This window comes from Myotis davidii, unplaced genomic scaffold (assembly GCF_000327345.1).
Source record: "Myotis davidii unplaced genomic scaffold, ASM32734v1 scaffold269, whole genome shotgun sequence".
NCBI lineage: Eukaryota > Metazoa > Chordata > Mammalia > Chiroptera > Vespertilionidae > Myotis > Myotis davidii.
The window spans coordinates 2,480,470-2,500,558 of NW_006383008.1; the positions used below are offsets into that span (position 1 = coordinate 2,480,470).

At 37.2% G+C, this 20,089-nt stretch overlaps 1 protein-coding gene across 1 annotated transcript in view; it reads right to left on the reverse strand.

Moving 5' to 3' along the window:
* Window positions 1-360: 360 nt before the first annotated feature.
* Window positions 361-20,089, reverse strand: part of MANEA (mannosidase endo-alpha) — a 30,976-nt gene continuing 11,247 nt past the window's right edge. Inside the window, exons 3-4 of the mRNA XM_006778240.2 lie at window positions 2,181-2,257; window positions 361-1,463 (exon numbers count right to left, since the gene is read on the reverse strand). Of these exons, the coding sequence (XP_006778303.1) occupies window positions 806-1,463; window positions 2,181-2,257 (735 nt within the window). The 3' untranslated portion in view covers window positions 361-805. The remainder of the gene's footprint in view (window positions 1,464-2,180; window positions 2,258-20,089) is intronic.

Consider the following 20,089-nt stretch of genomic DNA (forward strand, 5'->3'; position numbering starts at 1 on the left):
GAGAGCCAATTTCGGCCCAATCCAACAGACCAGGCTGAGGGACCCCATGATGCATGAATTTGTGCATTGGGCCTCTAGTATATAATAACTGTGAAAGAACTATGTTTTTTTATTTGAGAAGCAATCGTTAACTTTTGTAAAAGAATTTTCTATAGCTTCTAAAATCTAGAATTCAGCTTTATAAAGCAGAAACGTTACACATGCAAAACACCTAGCATGCTCTAGGTAACCAAAAATCTGCAAATGATGATACATATTGTGCTGCAGAAAGTAGGCCTTCCAAACGCAATATGGTTCACAGTAAAGTTTAAGATATGTGATTTTATTTTTGTAAGAATTATTAAAGAGTTATCCAGAATCTAAACACTAATACCATAAAGTTTATTGAATCATTGAAAAAACATACAGATGAAACAAGTACATTAACAAATACATAATCCTATTTCTTTGGGCCCAGAATACAGTAGGATAGAAAGAACTGTGCTAATTATTTTATGTAATAAGCATTTAGCTATTGTAAAATAAAAATTAAACTGCTATAAAAGCAGGATTTCAATTTTAGTCAGAAATTTAGCAGATGATGGCACAGGGAATGTTTTTGCACAATTTTCTCTCAGGCATTTTCTTAGTACAGCATTGTGAACGGTGGTGATGATAAATAACATTACTACCTTTAAAAAAGTACAAATTATTTTTATAAAATAGTAACAATGCATATGATTTTGACAGTTTTCTTTCTGTAACTCAGAATAGGCATTTACTGAAATTAGGTGTTTTCTATAATTATTAAATGTTAAATAGTGCATTAAGAAACAGGCAGCTGGTGCTCTAATGCGTAAGTTGATCTTTCCTTACTGTATTTTTCAGACCACTTGCGAGTTAGTTCCAGATAAAGGCTTGGTTTATGAGGCCGGTAATCCAGGTACACTCTTTTACTGGTTCGTTTGGGCACAGCTTTTTCAATCTGAGTTCCTTCATGCCACTCATTGAAAGAGGTGATAGAAATTACACTAGGGTGAGCTTGGAGTGCCAAATTCAGAGCAGTTTCATAATACTTCCCATTGATTCGGTTCCGAGTGTTTTGAGTGTTCCATGGACGGATGCTGGTATCTATGTATCCTGGGCCCACACTTGGGATAAATAGTAGTTGGAAGTGATCACAAAATAATTTTATTTTAGCCCAATTCTCATATGATGAGCCATAAGTAAAGCCATTTGTGGCAAAATATGTGTAAATTCCATTAAAACCACTTTGAAGGATATCATATTTATGCTTGTCTTCTACTAGAAGTGCAATAAACAATGCATCATAAGGAGAGTTGCGAATGCTCTGAGACCCTGAGGTGGTTAACAGATTGGCCCATTGTTCAGGCTCTGTAATATAGGAATCATAGACATAAAACATAGGAAGAGAATTGCCGGTCTTAGTCTTGTACCTGTAAAAGGCCGGATGATTTCCATATCTAGAATACAAACATAGATAAAAGTGAAATAAATACTCACATTTCATTTGCCATAGATAATAATTATGTATGAAAATCAAGGTAATCAGAGTTTATACACATTGTTCACCTTCTTTGGGGAGTCAGTTATGTAAGTGTAATTATTAAAAATGCATTTTAATTTTATTGATTAGGGAAGGAAATACTAGATATCAAGACATTACCAAACAAGAAATTAATTCTTATGCTGAGGTCTAATGATGACAAATGATGACGAACACCATGAAAAGCCCATTTTCTACATGAATATACAGACTGCTTTTTTTGTATCAATAGTACATGGCCATCTGTTGCTGACAAGTTTCTTTGTTAGAGTATGGCATCTGTCAGACTATTATCAGTAGTACTCAGGAACAGAGTGAAACTGAATAAATTCTTATAATCAGACTAAGTATAAATGAAAATATTAGATGTTGGGTCCACCATTACAAAAGCAGTTCACACTTCATAATCTGAACCTTCTTTTAAAAAGATAAAACTCTATATCCACAATATTTAAAGAATAATATAATTTTAAAATGTCAGTATGAAGAAATCATAAATAGCATAAAACATATGTAAAATACTAAAGAGAAATCTTTATTCATATAGAAAGTGAACTGTACGGAACCTCAAATGTTCCTCAAAATGACTTCAATATTCACTACAAAATTAATTTATAAACACAGAGAAACTCACTTGTCTATAATGTATTTGACATTTCTGTACATGTTTTGAACATCTCGATTGCTATATGGTTCAATGTGAAAAGCGACCTAAAACAAAAATATTGATTAAAGAAAAAATAATCTATGATGTAAATATAAAAGTATATCCTATGTTTTAAATTAATACCATGATTTAATAACCTTAATTTAAAAAATGAACAATTATTGAACATAGAAGTTACCCGAGATTTTTAATAATATTTATTAAGAGCTTTTTCTATTAAATAATATGCTAAGTATTTTATACACTTTTCCTCAGTTAATTCTGACAATGCTATAAGGTAGTTACAATTAATATCTTCATTTTCTAAGGGAAGCAGATTCAAGAAAGGTGTTGTAACCAGTCACACCCAGCCAACTGGAGGCATTGAGGGTGATCTGACTTTAGAGCCCAAATGTTCAACCACTGTGGAATTTCTTCCTGTATGTTAATTCCTGATAAAGAATAAATAGGGAGGGCTTGGCCGGGTAGTTCAGTTGGTTAGAGCATCATCCAAATGATGCTGTGGGTTGGATCCCAGGTCAGGGCACATACAAGAACCACCCAATAAATGCATAAGTAAGTACAAAAACAAACTGAAGTTTCTCTCTCTCAAATATCAATAAATAAAAATTTACAGAAGTAATAAATCGGGATATATTCTATATTCAGACATAACTATTTTTTAAGAAAGGTACAATAACAACAACAAAAAGAACCCCAAAGCAAGCAAACTATAATGAAGAAAAATCTGGATTCTTTTTTTCAGATGTGATCATATGTGTACACTTAAATGGAGTCAACAGCAAATGCCTTTAAATGAAAAATTCTTCTATATAATTAAAACAGAATTTTACAAAATAATGTAAATTTAATTTATACTATTATCATTCACTTGTACTATAAAGGGCAATAATTTTCAGAATGCTCATTATTGACATGGTTTATATATCTCTACTGTAATAGTAGAAGCAGTAACCAAAAGTATTTTTAAGATACTATGCACAGAAGACTCCATTTTTTAAAACTGAGGTAACATTAATAACAAAAATTTCAGGTGTTCAACATTATAATTCAACATCTGTTATGTGCTCCCCACAAAAAGTCTAGTTTCCAATTTCACCACACATTTGACCCCACTTTGCCCTACCCTTACCACCTTCCCCTCTGGTAACATCAATCTGTTGTCTGAATATATGAGTTTTTGTTTTTATTCTTCATGACTGTAATCATATTCTTTGTCTTTTTCTCTTATTTCACTTAGTATCATACTCTCAAGATCCACCCATGTCATCACCAACAGCAATATTCATCTTTTTATGGCTGAGTAATATTCCACTGTGTATATTTACCTCATCTGTTGATAGACACTTCTTTCCATATCTTGGCTATTGTAAATAATACTGCAATGAACATAGGGGTGCATATATCTTTTCAAATTAGTGTTTTCATTTCAGATGTATACCGAAAATAGGAATTGCTGGATTATTTGGTAGTTCTACTCCGTATTTATAAAAACTTCATACTGTTTGCCATAGTGACTGCCCCCAACTTACATTACCACCAGCAGTGTACCAGGGTTTCCTTTCCTCCATATCCTCTCTAATATTTGTTATTTCTTGTCTTTTTAGTTACAGCCCTTCTAACTAGTGTTAGGTGACATCTCATTGTGGTTTTGATTTGCACTTTCCTAATTGGCGAAGTTGAACATCTCTTCATGTGTCTGTTGGCCATCTGAATGTCTTCCCTGAAAAAACGTCTATTCAAACCCTCTGCTCAATCTTTAATCTGTTTTTTTTGTTGTTGTTGTTGTTGTGGTGGTGGTGGTGGTGGTGGTATGAGATTTTATTTGGATATTAACCCCTTCTCTCATTTGATTGGTTGCTTTATTGACAGTTTCCTTTGCAGCACAAAAGCTTTTCAGTTTGATGTAGTGCTATTTGTTTTTATTTCCCATGCCTTTGGAGTCAAATTCACACAAAAACATCACTAAGATTAATGTCCATTAAGTTTACTGCCTACTTTTCTTCTAGGTATTTTATTGTCTCAAGATCTTACATACAAGTCTTTAATCCATTTTAAGATAAATTTTATGTATGGTGAAAGATATTGGTCTAATTTCATTTTTTTGCACATGGTTCAGTTTTCCCAGTACCACTTATGGAAATACTTTCTCCATTGTATATTCTTGTCCTCTTTGTTACAAATTAGTTGTCCTTATATTTGTGGGTCTATTTCTCTGCTCTCAACTCTTTTCCATTAGTATATAGGTCCGTCTTTCTCCCAACACCATGCTGTTTAAATAGAGCATTGTAGTATAGTTTGAAATTAGAGAGTGTGATGCCTCATACTTTGTTCCTTTTTTCCTGAGGATTGCTTTGGCTATTTGGGGTTTTTTGTGGTTCCATAAAAATTTTAGGATATTTTGTTCAATTTCTGTGAAAAATGCCACTGGGATTTTAATAGGGATTGTATGGAATCTGTAGGTTGCTTTAGGTAATATGGGAATTTTAGCAGTGTTAGTCTATTCCTCCAATCCATGAATGGAGTCTATCTTTCCACTTTGGGTCTTCTTCAATTTCTTTCAACAATGGTTTGTAGTGTTCAGTGTGCAGGTCTTTCCTGTGTTAAGTTTATTACTAGGTATTTTTCTCTTTCAGATACTTCATTGTTAGTATATGGAAATGTAACAGATTTTTGTATATTGATTTTGTACCTTGCAACATTACTGTATTCACTTACTATTCCTAATAGTCTTTTTGAGGTGAAGTCTTTAAGGTTTTCTCTATATAAAACCATGCCATATGCAAATAGTGATGGTTTTACTTCTCTTTCCAATCTGGATGCCTTTTCTTTATTTTCCTTATATAATTGCTCTGTCTAGGACTGACAGTACTATCCTATATAATAAAGAGGTAATATGCAAATTAACCCCCACACCCTCACAAGATGGCTGCCTACAACCAGGCCTGCAGGGGGGTTAGTGAGGGACGACCAAACGACTGAACAGCAGGCTGCGTGGGGCGACCAGGCCGGCAGGGAGGGGGCAGTTGAGGGTGACCTGGCTGGTAGTTAGGGGCAACCAGGCAGGCAGGCAGGTGAGCGATTAGGGGCCAGTGGCCCAGGATTGTGAGAGGGATGTCCAACTGCCAGTTTAGGCCTAATCCCTGAGGGGTCTCGGATTGGAGAGGGTGCAGGACCCCCCTTCCCCCGCCCCCCCGTGCACAAATTTCATGCACCAGGCCTCTAGTGTTGAATAAAAGTGGTGACAGTGGGCATCCGTCTTTTGGTGATCTTACAGAAAAAGCTTTCAATTTTTCATCACTAAGTATAATGTTAACTGTGGGTTTGTCATATATAGCCTTTATCATGCTACAGTACTTTCCTATATATCCACTGTATTCACAGTTTTTATCTTAAATGAATGTTATAAACTTTTCTCCATCTATTGAAGATCATATAATTTTTATCCTTCATTATGTTAATGTGGTATAGCACATTGATTAATTTGTAGATGTTGAACTATCCTTGAATCCCTGGAATGAATCCCACTTGATCAGGGTGTATGATCCTTTTATTATATTTGATTTGTTAGTGTTGTGTTGAGAATTTTGCATGTGAATTCATCAGAGATATTGGTCTATAGTTTTTCTGTGTTACTTTTGCCAGGTTTTGGTATCAAGGTTAGGTTGGCCTCATAAAATGTGGTAGGAAGTATTCCATCCTCTTTAATTTTTTGGAAGTGTTTGAGAAGAGTAAATATTAAATCTCCTTTGACTGTTTGGTAGAACTTACCATTGAAGCCACCCGATCCTGGACTTTCGTTTTTTGAGTTTTGATTTCTGTTTCAATATCCTTGCTGGTGATTGGTCTATTCAGATTTTCTATTTCTTCATGATTCAGTCTTCCTAGGAAGGTTGTGTAAGTCTAAGAATGTATCCCCTTCTTCTAGGTTGTTCAATTTGGTGGTGTATAGCCTCTCATAGCACTCTTTTATGATACTTTATATTTCTTTGATATCCATTTTAACTTTTCTTTCTGATTTTGAGTCTTCTCTTTTCCTTAATGTGTGTAGCTAAAGTGCTGCCTCTCCTACAAGTTCCAATACACCCACCTTCAGGTTTACCAATCTATGGATCTCTCATAGGAACCAATTTTGGATTATAGATGTTCGACTAGTTGTAGAATGAAGGGGAGATACAAAGAGGTTGTCTCATTCTGCCATGATGCTCAAAGACTCTATTTTATTTCACTAAAAATGTTGTTTTTGTTGATTTAAATATCACTAATTATGGCAAGTAATTTGTATGTCTATTCTAACTAATAGTGTAGATTGTCATTTTAAGGACAGACAATATCTTTATTGTCTATTTAAGATCTGTAAGACAATATAAAAATTTTCACTTTTATTACTAATTTTATTGATTTATTAGTAGCCATTATTAATCTTTATGTCAATCTAATAAACTTACTGATGTTCTTTTAAATGTAGTGTTCAGTCTCTGGAAAACATGTAAGGACTTCGATGCCATTATGATATAAAATGCCTTAGTTTCAGCTACCCATTAAAGCAAAATGAATTTCCTTCTTAACCTCAATTGAAAGAAGATTGACAAGGGTATAGGTATTTTTATACTCTTATATAAGGTTATCTTGAATAATTCTCTTTTTAAATGCAACATTATATTTTTTAAAGTAGGTGTCCATTTTATATACAAATGATACCATATCTAAGCAAACATCCTATGTCAAAATGATTTGCTTTTAATGTTGCAAACCATAAATGGCATCTTTCTTTTGTAAAATGTAGCTCAATATATGTAAATAAAAAAGCCAAAAATTAGTAAGTTTAAGAATTATAATTTTCCCTCATATATTTCAAAATTTTTAATTGTAATAAAATTACTTGTACATTTAATTAATGATGTGATCTAGTCACTATTTCTCTCTTCCATTTGGCAAAATGTATTAGACTAATATTAAAATAACTTTTAACATGACAATACTACAGTTTACTGTTGAACATGGGGGTTAAGAGTGCTGACCCGCTGTGGTTTAGAAAATCCACATGTCTTTCCATTCCTCAAAAACTTAGTTGTGCATTGGTATCTATTAGTGATTGGTTTCAGGACACCGCATGGATAGCAAATGACATAGACCAATGCATACGGTTGGCCCTCTGCATCTGTGAATTCACAGCCACAGATAAAAAACAGTACAGGCATTTATTGAAAAATATCTGTGTATAAGTGGACCCTTGCAGTTTAAAGGTTATTCAAGGGTCAACTTTTCTGTCTTATCTCTAGATATTATATGTTCCCTTATTTCATGCTTCTAGTTTGATCTTGCCAGTCTCTATCCTGCAGCAAAAGTGAACTTTCTAGTGACTTTCTAGTGAAAATGATCCTGAAGAATGATTTCAGAAACATGGTGGTATAAAACATTCCTGATACTTATCCCCCTTCAACTAGTACCTAACTCCAAGAAACCAGGTAGAGTCTTGCCCACCAGAGGAGCAGCCAAAATGCCTCTTGCCACTGCTGGAAAAAGCTGGGTGAGTATAGGAACTCACACATTACAGAGAGAACTTGCAGAAGTCCAGCCTTCCCAAAAGGAGACTTTCCAGCACAGATCACTGGAGGGGGGGACGGGTATATGATTTAGGACACAGTTGAGGCTGTCAGGAAAACTCTTCCAGCACCACTGAAACATTGAAAAGCACTAATTTATCTGCTGAAGGTGACCTCTCCCACAGGAAAAAAGGAAAGCAGTGTTATTCCCAGCTAGTTGGCACCCAGCTGGAGAAATCAAGTCTTTCTTGTAGCACATAGAGTAGTATGGTGAAAGCTCTATAACTGTGGGTGGGGGTAAGGCATTGGGAAAGAGGCAGATAAGTATTTCAAATGGTGTTAAAGCGACTGTGTGCAGCAGGAAGTCCTAACTGGAGCTTCTGGGTGTACCACCCTGTGTGCACCCTCTGGGTCTGCAGGCACCCCCACTGCACTCAGTGCTAAACCCACACCTCTCCCCACTCTATGTCAGCTCCTTGTGTGGGCTGACAAGTACTACTGCGAGAGCAAGCTCCAGTGGACAGAGAGCATGCTCAGGAAGCACAGAGTTGGGTACAGTGCCACCTTATTTAAAACAAAAGAGAGGTTTCTAATACTCAACTAGTGATTTTTAAAAACCAGAAGAAGCACAAAAGCTTACATTTTTGCACAAAAGAGGGAGCAATAGAAGTGGAGCAGTACACCTTCACAAGTGTTGGGGAGACAAGAGACTTGGTTGGAAAGTTGTAAGGAGGACATCTGAGAAAAGGGAAGTGTGTGAAGGCTGCCTGCTCTATCAGAATTCCGACTTAGGGGAGTGTCGAAGGCGGCACCCCTAATTATTCCTTGACCATTCCAAACAAGTCTGTGCATATGCAAACCCCCGGGTGTTTACTGTAATCCTTATGCTTAATCCCTGGATGCCCTTGCCTAGAGGACAATGTAAACACGTGTCCTCCCAAGATTACTCACCCTACTGATTGTATCTAAAGATAAAAATTCCAATAATGAGGCAGGCAATGGAGGATGCCTGAATTCTTCAGCAGGGCTGTCCCTTAGTCCTCTCCCCCACAGTGAAACTGTGTCGGAGTAATTTGTTCATCTGTCGCTCAGGGGCTGCTGTTCAGCCCCAGCACACAAATACAGATAAAAACTCAGGTAATAACAGCACCTCATCTGCTGAAGGAAATGAGAAAAGAGTCAAGAAGGTATCTACTACAGCAAAGTATATCTGCAAGGAATATGAAACTTCAAGGAAATATGGCATCAAAAAAAGAAAATTATATTCTCCAGCAATCAAGCTCAAAGGTACAGAAATTTGTAATCTAACAGTTAAAATTTCAAAATAGCTACTCTGAAGAAACTCAGTTGTAAGAAAACTCAGAAAGACAATTCAGTGAAATTAGGAATAAAATTAGGAACAAAATGAGTTCTTTACCAAAGGAAATAAAATTATAAAAGAGAACCAAACAGAAACTCTGGAACTGTAAAGTCAATGAATGAAATTAAGAATGCAATATAGAACTTATGTAGCAGGGCAGATTATATGGAAAAAAGAGTAATTAATTTAGAGAATAGGAATTTTGAAATAACACAGAAGAGGAAACATAGTTTTAAACAGAGCAAAGACAGTCTCCATGAGTTACTGTTATTCATAAAAACAACATATAGAATAATCAGGATTCCAGGACAAACGGGCAGAGAGTTTATTTAAAAAGTAGTTGAGAACTTCTCAAACCCGAGGAAAGACCTGGACATACAAGTCTACAAAGCCAATAGATCATTCTGTAATCTCAATTCAGAAAGACCTTCTCCAAGACATAACTGTCACAAATCAGTGATAAAGAATCTTAAAGGCAGCCAGGTTAAAAAATATAATTTAACTTACAAAAGAATCCGCATTAGGCTATTGGTGATTTCTCAGCAGAAACTACAGGTCAGGAGAGAGTAGAATGACATACTCAAAGTGCTGAAAGATTAAAATAGCCAGCCAAGAATACTTTATCCAGAAAACTCATCCTTAAAATAAGATCTGAAGTAGTTCACTACCACTAGACCTGCATTGCAAGAAATGCTGAAAGGAGTTCTACCTGCTGAAATAAAAACATACAAAAGAATACAACACACTAGTACAGGTGAAAAATGTATAGCCAGACTTAGAAAACTGTATGTCTAAAGATTAAAGGAAAAGAAAAATATAACTACAGTTATTATACAAACAAAAAAGTAAATTGTGATATCAGTAATATAAAAGGTAACAATAAAAGGTTATCTACTAGTATCTATACTAATAAAACGGTAATATGCAAATTGGTCACCACACCCTAACAGTCATGACTAGATATGCTAATTAGTCACAACCACTGTGCAAATTGACCATCACTCCAACACACAAGATGGCTGCCCTCACGCGGTCAAAGATGGCCACCACAAGATGGTCTGCAGGGAAGGGCAGTTGTGGGCAATCAGGCCAGCAGGGGAGGGCAGTTGGGGGGTGGTGATCGGGCCTGCAGGGGAACAGTTAAGTGTCGGTCAGGCTGGCAGGGGAGTGGTTCGGTGGGGGGGGTCAGGCTGGCAGGCAGAAGCAGTTAGGCAATCAGGCAGGCAGGCAGGTGAGCAGTGGGGAGCCAGCAGTCCTGGACTGTGAGAGGGGTCCCAGATTGGAGAGGGTGCAGAGGCTGGGCTGAGGGACACCCCGCCACAGTGCACGAATTTCATGCACCAGGCCTCTAGTGTGTGTGTATGTGTGTGTGTGTGTGTGTGTGTATGTATATATACATACATACATATATACATATATATATGTGTATATATATATATAAAATAAAGAGGTAATATTCAAATTGACCACCATGCTCTCGCACAAGATCACCAGCAGGGTAGGACAGTTGGGGGGGACCAGACCATCAGGGGAGCAGTTAGGCGTTGATCAGGCTGGCAGGCAGAAGTGGTTAGGGGCAATCGGGCAGGCAAGTGGTTGAGAGCCGGCAGTCCCAGATTGTGAGAGGGGTCCCAGATTGGAGAGGGTGCAGGCTGGGCTGAGGGACAACCTTCCCCCGCCCCCTCCATGCATGAATTTTGTGCACTGGGCCTCTAGTATATATATATAGAACCCTAATATGCAAATAGACTGAATGGCAGAACAACTGGTCGCTATGACACATGTGGAACATGGTGGGTGACGGGATGATGGAGCAGGTGAGCGAGGGCTCTGGTCACTGTCATTGGGGCAAGCCTGTGGTGGTTACTAAAAATTCTTTACTCCTGCCTGCCGCAATCCCACCCTGCACTCACACCCGCTGCCAGCCCTGCTTGCAACCGATCGCTTGGCGCCATCAGCGGGTACAAGCGGCGCTGGCGGGAGCGGCCAGGCAGGGGCACAGAGGATAGGCCAAGACCTGCCCCTGTGCCCATTGCAGCCTGGTGGCCCACAGTTCCGTTCAAGGTGCACAAATTCATGCACTGGGCCCCTAGTGTTTTTATAAGACATCAAAGATAAGTTGTTATTAATCTAAAACGAACTATCTAAAAAATATTTTTTATATATAAATCCCATGGTAAACACAAAGCAAAAACCTGCAGTGGATCCACAAAAGACAAAGGAGGGGAAAACAGAGCACACCATCATAAAAATAACCAATTTATAAAGTAGGCAAAAACAGAGAAAAATATGGCAGTAAAGTCCTTAGATATTAATATTTACTTTTAAAAGAAATGAAATTGAATTCGCTAATCAAAAGGCAAAGAGTGGCTGGCTGGATAAAAATAAAGACCCTACTATATGCTGTTAACAAGAGACCCACTTCAGATTTAAGGATACACATACACTGAAGGGATAGAAAAAATATTCCATAAAAGTGAAAACTGCAATAGAACCCAAATTTCAGAATGTAAATTCAAAAAGGGGAGAAAAATTGAAATGTCCAGGTGGAAATTAACTTTTTAAGAAAAACACTTTCATGTGTTATAATAGTGACAGTGTATTTTTTAAGTGTTTTTATTTCTCCTGGGTTTTTTTCCCCATTAAAATGTCAACAGATATTTATTATTGACTATATTCATGTTGATTACATTTAAATTTTTCACAAAAATGTTTCTCAGTGAGTGTCAAATATTACCTTTTTTGTATTTTTACTTATAATTTTGTTGAAGTATGTATGTTTCTACTCTTTTGGAAAAAAGAAAGAGGGTTCCAGTTAAAGACATAGGAAGATCCTGAACTCGCCTCTTCCATTAGACACACCAAATCTATAGCTACATATGGAACAATTTCCTGTGACAAAAACAAACACCCAAAAACTGGCAGAGCAACTCCGTCATATCTGCCAATCAAGAGGAAGCCCACATGGGAGCAGGTAAGAAAGGCTGAGACATAACCTCACAAACTCTTGCATGGAACAGTGACCCACAACTGGCAGAAAACTGGAAACCAGGAGCTTCTCCATGAGGGGCAAAGGGTTCATACCCAACATTGGGCAACCTAACTTTTAACCTTTTGCGCGCCAACATCAAGGCTGAATCGACAGACCAGGCGCTGGTAGCAGGTCCAACGTCGAGTTGGTGATTGAGGTAATCGGCAATTTCCTCCAGGGAACTACTGCAACCAAGAGAGGAAGGACTTCCAATTCGGACCACACTGTTTGAATTCCAAAATTAAATTGGAGTGAAAGGGTTAATACCAGCATCTGAGAGACAAGCCCAAAGCATCTACATTTAACGACCAATGGGGCTCGTCACCAAGGGACTATCGTGAACTGAGAAATAGCTCTTAAAGGGCTTATGCACAGGCTCAACTGCCATGGTGCCCAGGGCAGAAGCAATCCCTGGAAAAGTACCCGGACTTTATGTGAGAAACAGGGTCCTGCTGGGATGCTCTTGGGGAAAGGAGGCTGGTAGGCACCATCTTTCCGTGTGCCCTCTGTCTTGCTACAGCTGCTGTGTGCTACCTTTTTTATTCTTCCTCTTCTCTTTTGTAGGTGGATCCTGTCTTTGCAGTGGATCCAGCCAGTAGTGTTCCAAAGTGATAATCTCTCCCAGATAGGATCTTCTACACGGGTCTGGTGCCCTGTGTTTCATGGCTACCACCCAGGGCTATTACCCCTGACTGCCCGGCTCTAGAGGCCAGAGGGTGGTGTTCTTGGGTCCCATGGGACTGTAGCAATCTTGTTAGACTACCACTCCCAGGGCATTGCAACAGCTAAATGAGTAGGGCACATCCCAGTGTTTCTGAGAAAGAGGCCCATTTGCTTGTTCAGAAGATCTGCCTGATGGGTACACACATATAGGCCTACTGCGGTGCTCTCAGGAAACAGAGGACAATGACTGCATTCACACAAGCTCGCCCTTATCTCCCAAGAACAGAGCTTATGTCCTTGGCTGGTGGCCTGATTTTTGCAGCTGCTACCAGGGGATACATCTACATCACCTGGCTCTAGGGGCCAGCTGACTTACGCTGTGGGTCCCACAGGACTGTAACTGACACATAAAGAGTCTTAAACAGCTACTATCCCTAGGGCACAACAGAGGCAGGGGCTCAGCATTTCTGTGAAAGAGGCCTATTACCTTATCATCAGAGCTGTAGGCTGAGAAACAGGCATCTAATTTATCACACACCCAAGAGTGACTGAAAACCTTCCCTGAGACTTTAGAGGCCAGGAATTACCTGCACGCACTCTGCCACATTCCGGAGCACCAGCATCTCTTGGAGGGGAAGCTCTTACCTGTGTCTGGTGCCCTGGTTTTTGTGGCTAGAGTCCAGGGGATAATCCTTAATTGCCTGGCTCTGGTAGCCAAGGGGGCTTGTGTTCCTGGGTACCAAGGAAATATGACAATCAGAGAGACAGGTCTTGGCAGGCTACCACCAGGCACTACAGAGACAGAAGACTGAAACACATGCCCATCCGTACTGTGAAACAGGCCTACTTGCCTGGGACAAGTGTGGCACACATGTAGGGGCTACAGAAATGCCCTTAGGGAATGCATCTCGGTGCTCTCTCTCTACCCCACAACAGCGCACCAGTATTTCTCAAAAAGGAGCTTACACTTGACTAAAACACCAATTTGTAAGTCAGCCGCCTGGCTCTGGGGGCTGATGGGGCTTACACCTTTGGTCCCACAGACTGCATATATCTGCATTCTTCAAGAGCTGCTGCCCAAGGGTCTGGCTTACAAAAAAGCCTGAATCTAGGTGTTGAGACTCTCTCCTATGGGGAATCAACTGGTCTTTGCACACCCGGAACCACTAGGGATTATGAAACATAAAATAGGCTGCTTAAAGAGGTTTGAGCCTGGCCTGCATGGCTCAGTGGTTGAGCATCGACCTATGAACCAGGAGACCGCAGTTTGATTCCCATCAGGACACATGCCTGGGTTTCAGGCTCCATCCCCAGTGTGCAACGTGTAGGAGGCAGCCGATCGATGATTCTCTCATCACTGATGTTTCTATCTCGCTCTTCCTCTCTGAAATCAATTTTAAAAAAAGGTTTTAGAGACAACCAAGGTCTAGATCACGGTGAATGATAAGATTAATCTCCTAAACCAGGGGTAGGGAATCTTTTTTCTGCCAAGAGTCACTTAGATATTTATAATATCATTTCACAGCCCATATAAAATTATCAACTTAAAAACTAGCCTGCTATATTTGGTCAAACATTTAATTAACTCACCCCTAATGCCTTGACAGGGCCGGATGTTCCCCACCCCTGTCCTAAACAAAGTAAAACCCTCAAGATTGGGAGAGATGGCTGTTTCATCTTATGCATAGAAACAAACACAGAATTAAGCAATTAATGAAAAACAAATATCACCAGATAAAGATAAAATCTTGGGGAGGTAATAATAAAGAGTTCAAATTAATGATCATAAAGTTGCTTATTAAACAAGGCTTGGGAGAAGAATGAATGGACACAGTGAGAACATCAATAAAGTGAAGAAAAATATAAGAAAGTACCAAACATAGATAGCTAAAGAATATAAAAAGTAAACTGAGAAATGTACTAGAGGGTTCAATGGAAGACAGAATTAGTAAACTTAAAGACAGGACAGAAAAAGTCACCTAGTAAGAATAAACAGGAATGAAAAGAAAGCTAAACTAGATTAAGAAACTTATCTTAACAATCAAACTGACTAGAATTTGCATTTCAAGAGTTCCAGGAAAAAAAAGAGAGAGGAGCTGCAATCTTCCCAAACCTGGGGAAGAAAACACTTCCAGATCAAAAAAGCCTAGAACAGTGGTTCTCAACCTGTGGGTCGCCAACCTGTGGGTCGCGACCCCTTTGGGGGTCGAACGAAGACCATCGGAAAACACATATATAATTACATATTGCAGAGGTTCTCAACCTGGGGGTCGAATGACCCTTTCACAGGGTCGCCTAAGACCATTGGAAAACATATATAATTACATATTGTTTTTGTGATTAATCACTATGCTTTAATTATGTTCAATTTGTAACAATGAAAATACATCCCGCATATCAGATATTTACATTATGATTCATAACAGTAGCAAAATTACAGTTATGAAGTAGCAACAAAAATAATTTTATGGTTGGGGGTCACCACAACATGAGGAACTGTATTAAAGGGTCGAAGCATTAGGAAGGTTGAGAACCACTGGCCTAGAGAGTTCCAAATGAAATAAACCCAAAGAGACCCACAGCAAGACATATCAATTAAAAAGTTAAAGAGAAGAAGATAATTTTAAAAGCAATAAGAAAAAAACAAAAACAACTTGATATACACATTTTTCAGCAAAAACTCTGCAGGCCAGAAAGGATTCATATAACATATTCAAAGTGCTGAAAGAAAAACAACACTTTCCAAACAAGAATACTCAGCCCAGCAAAGATATCATTTGGAACTGAAGGAGAAATAAGAGTTTTCCAGACAAGCTAATGGAGTTCAGCACCACAAAACCAACCTTACAAGGAAAAGTTAGACTTTAAGCTGAAAAGAAAGGGGGCTAAATAATAACAAGAAAACATCTTAAAGTATAAATTTTATTGGGAAAGATAAATATATAGTAAACGAAGTTGATTACTTATAATGTTGATAAAAAGATTACAAGACAAAGGTAATAAGAACAACTGAAATAGCTACTTTAGGGTACACAAGATAAAATGATGTGAAATATGACAACCATGCAAATTGGAAGGAAAGTATTAAAACTATTATTATTTGCAGATAGCATAAATTACATATAGTGAAAACACTAAGGATTCCACCAAATAACTATTAGAACTAATAAATTAATTTGTTACAGTGGCAAAAAACAAAATTAAAAATGCAATTGATTTTTGAATATTATACACCAAAGATTAACTATCAGAAAGAGAAATTAACATTTACAATTGCATTAAGAAATTAAAATACCTAAGAACAAATTTATCCAAGGAGGTGAAAGACCTATTACTCAAAAAATAATACACTTAAAAAAATTGAAGGTACAAATGAATCAAACCATATACCATGCTCATGGATAGGAACAATTAACATCATTAAAATGCCCATACTACCCAAAGCAATCTATAAATTCAACTCGAAGTCTATCAAAATACCAATGACAAAACTATAACCATCTTAAAAAGCCACGAACAATAAAAGCTATCTTGAGAAAAAGAACACAGTTGGAGGTTCACACTATTTGATATCCAACTACACTACAAGGCTATATTAATCAAAACAACATGGCACTGGCTTAAAAACAGATACAAAGATCAATGGAACAGAACAGAAAGACCAGAAATAAACCCTTACCAAAGATCCATCTATGACAAAGGAGGCAAGAATATGCCATGGGGTAAAGCCAGTCTCTTCAATAAAGTATGCTAGAAAAACTGAACAGAAACATACAAAAAAAAAAAAAAAAAGAAAGACCACATTTGGATTCCACACACAGAAATAAACTAAAAATGGGTTAAAGAGGCCTAACTGGTTTGGCTCAGTGGATAGAGCGTCAGCCTGTGGACTCAAAGGTCCCAGGTTTGATTCCGGTCAAGGGCATGTACCTTGGTTGCAGGCACATCCCCTCTCCCTTCCTCTCTGTAAAAAATCAATAAAATATATTTTAAAAATAAAATAAAAATAAAGATGGGTTAAAGATTTAAACCTAAGACCTGAAACCATAAGACAAATAGAAAAAAACACTTTGACATTGCTTTTAGTAATACTTTTTTGGATATGTCTCCTTGGGCAAGGCAAACGAAAAAATATATAAATGAGAAACCATTAAACTAAAAAGTTTTGCACAACAAAGGAAACCATCAATAAAACAAGACAACCTACTCAATGGAGTAAGCTATTACCAATAATATACCTGTTAAGGGTTTAATATCCAAAATATATAAGGAACTCATACAACTTAATAGTAACAAAAGAAAAAATGCAATTAAAAAATGGGCATGGGACCTGAATAGCCATTTCTCTAATGAGGACATACAAATGGCCAATTGACATAGAAAAGATGTTCAACATCAGCAATCAGGGAAATGCAAATTAAAGCCACAATGAGATATCACCTCACACCTGTCAGAATGATTGTCATCAAAATCAACATATAACAAGTATTAAACTACCATATGATCCAGCAATTCTGCGGGGTATTTATCAAAAGTAATCTAAAACACTAATTCAAAAAGATACGCGCAGCCCTATGTTCATTGCAGCATTTATAATAGCCAAACTATATAAACAACCTAAGTGTCTTCTGATGGGTGATTAAGAAGAGGTAGTACATATATACAATAGAACACTACTCAACTATAAAAAAAAAAAATGAAATACTGCTATTTGCAACAACATGGATAGATCCTGAGAGTGTCATACTCAGTTAATTAAGTCAGACAGAGAAAGACAAAAACCATAATTTTTCACTTATATGTGGAATCTAAAAGACAAAACAAACAGAAAGAAACTGATAAGGTACAGAAAATACAATAGTGGTTACCAGAGAGAAAGGGCTATGGTGGGAGGATAAAGAAGGTAAAATATATAGTCATGAAAGGAAACTAGACTTTGGGTGGTAAGCACACAATGCAATATACTGATGATGTATTATAGAATTGCACTATTGTAACTTACATAATGTTACTTACCAATGTCACCCCAACAAATTTAATTTTTAAAAAAGTTGCAAAATGCATTGCACAGGAAAACAAGAATAAACTCTAAGAAAAAATAGCAATCTGAAAGTTAGAATTATTAGAAATGAAAATTATTGTCCAAGAACAACAGAATGGATAATGCAAGAAAACTAAACCAGTATCATGAAAATCATATATAAGTATTCCTTTTACATGATTTAAAATGATTGATTATATATCAGATTTCCATACAAAGTGCCTTATTATTGGACTGTGTTTCATTGATCTGTTTTCTTTCTGTATACTGATGCTAATGCTATACTCTTTTAATTACTTCTATTTCATTATTTGGGAAGACAAGTTCTGCCTTCATTATCAAACATTTTAATAAATTAAACTATATTTTTAAATTTTAGAATTAGCCTGTCAAATTCTGCATTAAAAATCTCACTGGAAATTTGGATTGGAATTACATTAAATTTATACATATTAATAATATTATGAGTTATATTAAAAATATGATACAAATGTTTGAGAGAACATTTTTGCGATTTTGAATCTTCCCAACAAATTTATGTTTCTGTACGTTTTCTTTCATTTCATATCCTTTATTAAAATGTTCTTGCTATGCTAGTTACAAACTACATTTCCCCCTGAAATGTAGGAATCCTGTTGCCGTGTATATTTTTGGTTCCAGTCACATTACTAGACTTATAATGTCTAATAATTTTTAGATTATTTTCATTGGTTTTGTAGGTATTTTCCATTTGTAAAAAATGATCATTTTACTTAGCAGTTTAAAAATAGTTATTTGACAGAATCTCTATAGTTATATTAAATACTGACGGAGGGCAGGCTTGATTGGTGTTGCTACTGTTTCCCCATTAAGTAAGGTGTTTGATACAGTTATTAAAATATACCTTTTTATCAAGATTAAAAAAACTTTCATTATTAAGCATGTTATTAGTAACAAGTTATTTTCTCAAAATTTCAGTATCCAATAAGATATTTATCTCCTTAAATATCCAATGAAGTCTTGTTTACTTAATTGTTATATAGTGTATTCTGTGCCAGACACTAAATGCTATATATATTAAAGCATGTAATCTCTATAACCATTCCATTTGAGAGATGAGGAAACTGAGGCACAAGAGTAACATACATAGCTAGTAAGTGGTTGAGTCAGGAATGACTATATGAGATTTGAATTCAGATTTCATATACTCTTGAAACTATTCTTAATATCCATTCTAATAAACAACTTTTTAAAGTCTTCTTTAGGAATTTTGCATATATTTTCATCAGTGGGATCAGCCTATAAATAAATCTCTTTCTTGTGCTATTGTTTAGTTTTTGAATCAGAATCATGCTATCACTATATAATAAATTTGCAAGTTTTCTGTAGTAGCCACTATCCAAATTAACCACATATGATCCCCATTTTCTAATATTCATGACCTATGCAATTGCCTTTTTCATTGTACCAGGGTTGGTTTATCAGTGAATAAACCAATAAAATAGGATGAAAGTGATATTTCAAGATTAGTTCAGAAAAAAACTTCAGCTTCTAAACTGGACTCTCTCTTCATTCACTATGGAGAATCTGTTGGGGAGCACACGAGGCTTGGTTGGAAAGTTTTAAGGAGGACATTTTGAGAAAAGGGAAGTGTGTGGAAGACCGCCTGCCCTGTTTATCAGAATTCCTACTTAGGGGAGACTTAGGGGAGTGTCATAGGCGGCACCCCTAATTATTCCTTGACCTTTCCAAACAAGTCTGTGCATGTGCAGACCCCCGGGTGTTTACTGTAATTCTTATGCTTAATCTCTGGATGCCCCTAGAGGACAATGTAAACAAGATTACTTACCCTACTGATTGCATCTAAAGATAAAAATTCCAATAAAAGCCTAAGGGGCAGGCAATCAAGGCTGCCTGGTTGCTATCAGCCAGGCTGTCCCTTAGCTTTCTCTTTCACAGTGAACTGCAGCAGAGCAATCTGTTCATCCGTCACTCAGGGGCTGCTGGTCAGCCCCGGCAAGGTGGCGCCCCATATGAGAGGCCCCAGCAAGAATCCAGCTCCCATGTCATAAGAGACACAGGTAGCCCCACAGAGAGGCTTATGTGATGAAGAACTAAAACTCCCATTTCAATAGCTGAAAGAAACTGATGCCTGTCAACGACCACATGAAAGAGTTGGATGCATGGCTGTAGCACCAGTCAACAGCTTGATTGTAATCTCCTGAGATATCCTGAATCATGTTACCAGGCTAAGAC